This window comes from Otolemur garnettii, unplaced genomic scaffold (genome assembly GCF_000181295.1).
Source record: "Otolemur garnettii isolate 467f Iridium unplaced genomic scaffold, OtoGar3 scaffold00047, whole genome shotgun sequence".
NCBI lineage: Eukaryota > Metazoa > Chordata > Mammalia > Primates > Galagidae > Otolemur > Otolemur garnettii.
Genome location: NW_003852442.1, coordinates 9,580,672 through 9,587,790, shown reverse-complemented (window position 1 = coordinate 9,587,790; position 7,119 = coordinate 9,580,672). Strand labels below are relative to the sequence as shown.

Here is a 7,119-nt window from a genome sequence, read left to right as displayed (position 1 = left end):
AAAAAAAAAAAGAGTATATGTTATATGGTAGATACTGGTTCTCAATATGGCAGGAAGCAAACAAAACAGACATAATTCTTTCTTTGTAATACCTATGGTCTGTAGAGAGATAATAGCTCACTCATATATAGGGTTTATGCCAAACACTGTTCTAAGCACTTAACAAATATTAAATCATTTGATCCAAGGTTTCTTCTGCACTAATGGTAATTTGGCTAGATAATAGGACACTTACGGGGGGATGTCCTAAGCACTGTGAGATGGTTAGCAGCATCCCTGGTCTCTACCTACTATCCCCCAGTAAGACACAATTGCCCTTAGTTGAAAATCACTTATCTAATCCATAAACATCTTATAGATGAGGAAACTGAAGCCTGGAGAGGTTAAAAGACTTTCCTGAGGTCATGTAGCTAGAAAGTGGCCCAGCAAGAAATGGATGGAATCCAAGCCATCTGACTCTAGTGTTCATGCTGTTAACCACTGTGATACACGTGTAGGGTGCAAGAGAGCATGTAATTGTAATAAGGGGATGTAACCTAATGCTGGGAAGTTAATGAACGAATTCCTGAGGAAATGACCATAGATCTGAGACCTTAAAAGTGAGTAGGGGCTCGGCGCCTGTGGCTCAAGTGGCTAAGGCGCCAGCCACATATACCTAAGGTGGCAGGTTCGAATCCAGCCCGAGCCCGCCAAACAACAATGGAGTGTTCCAGATAGTTTGGGAATAAGCATGTACAGAGGTCAGATGTGGAAGGCCAGTGTACCTGAAGTTCAGTGAGGTAGGGAGAGCCTGAAATGAGATGATGAGATGAATATGGAGAGGTTACTAGAGTCAGGCTGTTCAGGATCTTGTATACTGAGAACTATGGAAACCGTATGGTATGATCTATGTTTTTAAAACGTCTCTTGGACTTCACTGTGCAAAAGAAGTTAATTTTTATATGTAATATGAGGTAGAGATTCAACTTCATTCTTTTTGAATATGGATAAATTGTCCCAGCACAAATTTGTTGAAAATACCATTTTTTCTCTATCAAATTATCTTCACACTCTCATTGAAAAATCAGTCAACCAGGTGCCCGTAGCTCAGTGGTTAGGGTGCCGGCCACATGCTCCCAGGCTGTTGGGTTCGAACTCAGCCTGGGCCTGCTAAACAACAACAACAAAAAATAGCGGGGCATTGTGGCAGGCACCTATAGTCCCAGCTACTAAGGAGGTTGAAGCAAGAGAATTGCTTGAGCCCAAGAGTTTGAGGTTGAGGTAAGCTATGACATAACAGCACTCTACCGAGGGTGACAAAGTGAAACTCTCTCAATAAAAAAAAGAAAAAGAAAAGAAAATCAGTTGACTGGCTTGGTGCCTGTGGCTCAAGTAGCTAAAGAACCAGCCACATACACCTATTTTCAAGATTATTTTAACTGTTCATTTGGTTAGATATTTGGACAGTTTAATGACATTTCCTAAATCCTGCCAGGGCTAAATTAGAGATTGGGGATTGGCTTGGCACCTATAGCTCAGCCTCTAGGTCGCCAACCACATACACCAGGGCTGGCAGGTTTGAACCCAGCCTAGGCCTGCCAAACAACAGTGGCAACTACAACAAAAAAATAGCTGGGTGTTATGGCAGGTGCCTGTAGTCCCAGCTACTTGGGAGGCTGAGGCAAGAGAATTGCTTGAGCCCAAGAGTTTGAGGTTGCTGTGAGCTGTGATGCCATGTCATTCTACCAAGGGCAACATAGACACTGTCTCCAAAAAATAATAATAATAATAGAGATCAGGGAAGTATGTTTTCGTTCACATGAGGCATAGATAATTTTTATTCAAACTACAAAAAAACCTTCCCAACTTCTTATTTATCTCTGGCAGATTTTTTTGTTTTGTTTTGTTTACTGTAGAGACAAGGTCTAACTGTGTTGCCTAGTCTGGTTTTGATTGTCAGATTGCTTGATTGCCTCAAGCAGTCTTCTCACTTTGACCTCCCAAAGTACTGGGATTATAGGCATGAGCCATCATGCCCAGCCTAGAATATTTTTAGAAATAGGGTCTTGGCTCAGCGCCAGTGGCTCAAGCGGCTAAGTCGCCAGCCACATACACCTAAGGTGGCAGGTTCAAATCCACCTGGACCGCCAAACAACAATAATGGCTGCAACCAAAAAAAAAAAAAAATAGCCGGGCGTTCTGGCGGGCACCTGTGGTCCCAGCTACTTGGGAGGCGGAGGCAGGAGACTCGCTTGAGCCCAGGAGTTGGAGGTTGCTGTGAGCAGCGAAGCCATGGCACTCTACCCAGGGTGACAGCTTGAGGCTCTGTCTCACAAAAAAAAAAAGAAAGAAAGAAATAGGGTCTTGGTATATTGCCCAGGCTGGCCCCAAACTCTTAGACTCTGATAATCCTCCTGTCTCAGCCTCCTCAATACCTGGGACTGTAGACGCACACTGCTGCACCCGTCTAGCCCTGGCAGAATGTAAGGGGATGAAAGATTTAGGTGAAACAGGTCAATGGAAAATGTGGTTGACAGTGGTCTCTGATTATAATAAGGCCAACAGAGCCAGAATGACAATCTGGCAGTACTAACCATCAGGGACCCAATAGGAAGAAGGGTGGGGTGGGATTTTGTTTACTCTTGGGTTTTATGTTTGTTTGAGACAGAGTCTCACTTTGTCACCCTTGGTAGAGTGCTCCAGCATCACAGCTCACAGCAACTTGAACTCTTGGGCTCAAGCAATTTTTTTGCCTCAGCCTCCCAAGTTGCTGAGACTACAGGTGCCGCCACAACACCCAGCTGTTTTTAGAGATGAGGTCTCACTCTGGCTCAGGCTGATCTCGAACTTGTGAACTCAGGCAATCCACCCACCTTGGCTTCCCAGAGTGCTAGGATTATATAAGCATGAGCCACTGCACCCAGCTGTGTTTGCTCTTATCTCTGAAGGAATCTCATATCCTATTTTTTGTGCTCTTGTATGTCTTAGGGAATTGGACCCCATCCTGACTGAGGTCACCCTGATGAATGCCCGCAGCGAGCTATACTTACGCTTCCTCAGGAAAAGGATCAGCTCTGATTTTGAGGTGGGGGACTCCATGGCCTCAGAAGAAGTAAAGCAAGGTAAAATGTGCTTGTCATATTCTCTGAGTGGGCTGGCACTGTTTGTAATAGTTAAGCAATAGATCTCTCAGTGTTCAAGACCAGCTTGGACAACAAAGTGAGACCCCCGTCTCTACAAAAAAAAATTAACATTAGCTGGGCATGATGGCATATGCTGATAGTCTCTACAAAAAAAAATTAACATTAGCTGGGCATGATGGCATATGCTGATAGGCCCCAGCTACTCAGGAGCCTGAGGCAAGAGGATTGCTTAAGCCCAGGCATATAAGGCTGCAGTGAAATATGATCGTGCCACTGCACTAAAGCCTGGGCAACAGAGCAAAACCTTGTCTCTAAAAAGAATTTTTAATTTTTTTTTTTTTTTTAAGAGACAGAGTCTCACTTTGTCACCGTTAGAATACCATGGTGTCACAGCTCACAGCAACCTCCACCTCTTGGGCTTAGGCGATTCTCTTACCTCAGCCTCCCAAGTTGTTGGGACGACAAGTGCTTGCCACAACATCCGGCTATTTTTTTGTTGCAGTTTGGCCAGGGCCAGGTTTGAACCTGGCACCATTAGTATATGGGACCAGTGCCCTACTCACTGAGCCACAGGCACCACCCAAAAATTTTTTAACTTTTAAAAAAGGAAGAAAAAATGAGTAAGGTATGCAGAAACATAGAAAATATTTATGCTGGCTCGGCGCCTATAGCTCAACTGGCTAAGGCGCCAGCCACGTACACCTAAGGTGGCGGGTTCGAATCCCCAGCCCAGACCCGCCAAAACAACAATGACGGCTGCAACCAAAAAATAGCTGGGCATTGTGGCGGGCGCCTGTGGTCCCAGCTACTTGGGAGGCGGAGGCAGGAGACTCGCTTGAGCCCAGGAGTTGGAGGTTGCTGTGAGCTGTGATGCCACAGCACTCTACCCAGGGGGACAGCTTGAGACTCTGTCTCAAAAAAATATATATATATTTATGCTATACTTTTTTTTTTTTTCTGAGACAGAGCCTCAAGCTATTCCCCTGGGTAGAGTGCTGTGGCATCACAGCTCACAGCAACCTCCAACTCCTGGGCTCAAGCGAGTCTCCTGCCTCAGCCTCCCAGGTAGCTGGGACCACAGGGGCCCGCCACAATGCCCAGCTACTTTTTGGTTGCAGCCATCGTTGTTTGGTGGGCCTGGGCTGGATTTGAACCCACCACCTTAGGTGTATGTAGCTAGCGCCTTAGCCACTTGAGCCACAGGTGCCAAGCCTATACTTTTTTTTTTGCAGTTTTGGCCAGGGCTGGGTTTGAACCCTCCACCTCCGGCATATGGGGCCGGTGCCCTACTCCTTGAGCCACAGGCGCCACCCGAGCCTATACTTTTTTAAAGCAAAATACAAAATCATATCTGTACTGTGATTATAATCATGTAAAATACATACATATTTGGAATAAAGACTAGAAAAAAACTTGAAAAAATGAAAAAAGTTGCTCTGTTTTTTTTGTTGGGGAAATTGAGTATTCATTTCTTGGCTGTCCCCTAGAGCACCAGAAGTGTCTGGACAAACTCCTCAATAACTGCCTATTGAGCTGTACCATGCAGGAGCTAATTGGCTTTTATATTACCATGGAGGAGTACTTCATGAGGGAGACTGTCAATAAGGTAGGACATAGACCACATCTCTTAGTAATGGGGCTTGCTGTCCAAGAATGCGGGCTGAAGGAAATGGCTGAGCACATCCTGCATTTCTTTGTCCTGCTTTGAGAATACCCTTGCATGTAAACTGAGTGGCACCACACATGGTTAGAGGGCATCTTTGGAGTTATTGTGCTCTTTGTATACCTAGTAGGGACTTTCCCAAGGATTTCAAAAGAATAGCTCAACTCCTCAGGGTGCCTACTTGTTCTGGCTCCCTGGAGGCATTGGTTGAGGAGCCTCAGGGAAGCAGGACCTCTATTGGGATGTCTTACATCCCAGGTAATAGATGTTCCCTGGGCAAAAATCTCTAACCTAGAGAACAATAGAGAAGCGAGCTGTTGTGGCAAGGAGGATCTAGACCAGTGGTTCTCAACCTTCTTAATGCCGTAATGTATTTTCATTGTTAGAAAGGGGTCGCCACCCACAGGTTGAGAACCGCTGATCTAGACCAAGCTGTGACCAGAATAAGCTATGTTGGGAGAAACATGAACAAGGTATAGAGAAGGGAGCAGCACCAGGGCCAGTGTCACTAGAACCATCTAGATCAGGACATACAGAACTAGGACTCTCACTGGGTGCTTTGCCTTTTGGGTAGGCTGTGGCTCTGGACACCTACGAGAAGGGCCAGCTGACATCCAGCATGGTGGATGATGTCTTCTACATTGTTAAGAAGTGCATTGGGCGGGCTCTGTCCAGCTCTAGTATCGACTGTCTCTGTGCCATGATAAACCTCGCCACCACAGAGCTGGAGTCTGACTTCAGGTACAGCTGCCTCCCTTTCTCCTATCTAGGCAGAAAGGTCCTAGATCACCAGAGTTTATTTGTTTCTTCATTTTTTTTCCTTTTAATTCTAGTTCACTTGTATGCAAGAGATACATAAGTTCCTGTCCCTAACACAATATCCTTCACTCTAGGAAGCTTTTGATCAGCTAGCTATCTTATGTGTCAAATTTCTGTTCTCTGAACTGGACTGAAGAGGCAATTAATTGGTCCTCGGTTCTAGGAAAAAGAACAGGCAGTTCAAATCAACACCTCCTAAGTGGTGGACTATAAAGTCCAAAGTGGACTGACTCAAAACCAATTCTCAATTCCTGTATGGTGCTGCCTTTCGCTGAGCCATACTGCCTCTGCTTCATTTGTTGGAGTGCAGTAGTGATAACTGAAAGCTTCATAAGAAGTATAGAATTGGCTAGTCTCCTCTAGATGTCTTGTCACATCAGTGTCCTTGAAGGATGTTGGTCCCTCTCATACCCTGGCTCCTCCATCTCCTACAGTGGTCTCAAGGATTTGTTATCCTCCCAAAAGAGCAACTTGTGCTGCTGGATCAGGGTGGTAGACACTCTGGTCCTGCTGCCCTGGAGGCAAAATGCTGTCACTCTTCATATGCCACCCTGTCCCCCAGGGATGTTCTGTGCAACAAGCTGCGGATGGGCTTCCCAGCCACCACCTTCCAGGACATCCAGCGCGGCGTGACAAGTGCAGTGAATATCATGCACAGCAGCCTCCAGCAGGGCAAATTTGACACAAAAGGCATCGAGAGCACTGACGAGGCCAAGCAGTCCTTCCTGGTAGGTACCCACAGACCAGCAACTGGGTCAGTTTATCTTGGGAGGTTGAACTAATATCTCTAAGCCACAGTATTATTGGCATTGAGCTGGAGACTCTTCCCTCCAGTGTCAATATAGAAGGAAAAGTCTTACTTTAAGGAAAGCTCCTTCTAGAAATTTCTGAAACTATTTCTCACTCAGGGATCTGTTTTTTCTGAACAGCCTGAGTCAGGATATGCTTCATTGCCCAGCTATTCAGAGGCCCCACTGAGTGTCAAGCTTGGCTCACATCAGCCACAGAACCAGCTGTAGCTGACATCTGTGGCAGACCTCCAGACTACTTCTCTAAGGAGATTCCCATATCACAGGTGGGCAGCAGTCCTTTAGGCCCTCCAGGACTGCTTTTCTGGTGTACATTTGAGGCTTTAGCTTCCTCTGGTAAGGTGACCTTACTAAAGCCCTCAACTACCCAGAATGGCAGGTGTGATGTGAGTCTTAGCAGTTGTGTGACAGCTCAACAAAGAAAAGCATGGAAGAATGAAAGGATCCGTACAAAGTAACAGCCAGTTTGTAATAAGCCAGAGAGAACACATGAGTCCTAAGCCTATGCTTCTATGGCAAGGGATATCTTGGCATGCTGTCCGAAGTCTATTCTCCACCTCTCACATTGTGAAGATTAGAGCCTAAAGGAAACAACTAATAGCAGAACTCTCAATAGTCCACAGAGGGGATTGTTTGCAAAGATGTACATATGTATTTTGCTGGAAGCAGGGTCCTTAGCTTTTGTCGGATTCTTTCTTTTTTTTTT

The 7,119-nt window shown here is 45.7% G+C and overlaps 1 protein-coding gene across 1 annotated transcript in view; it reads left to right on the top strand.

Annotated features, from left to right (window-relative positions):
- The window catches only part of COG4 (component of oligomeric golgi complex 4), a 37,911-nt gene that overhangs the window by 19,840 nt on the left and 10,952 nt on the right, over window positions 1-7,119 (top strand). The window contains exons 9-12 of the mRNA XM_012806146.2: window positions 2,968-3,101; window positions 4,610-4,728; window positions 5,360-5,526; window positions 6,167-6,362. Coding sequence (XP_012661600.1) covers window positions 2,968-3,101; window positions 4,610-4,728; window positions 5,360-5,526; window positions 6,167-6,362 — 616 coding nt within the window. The remainder of the gene's footprint in view (window positions 1-2,967; window positions 3,102-4,609; window positions 4,729-5,359; window positions 5,527-6,166; window positions 6,363-7,119) is intronic.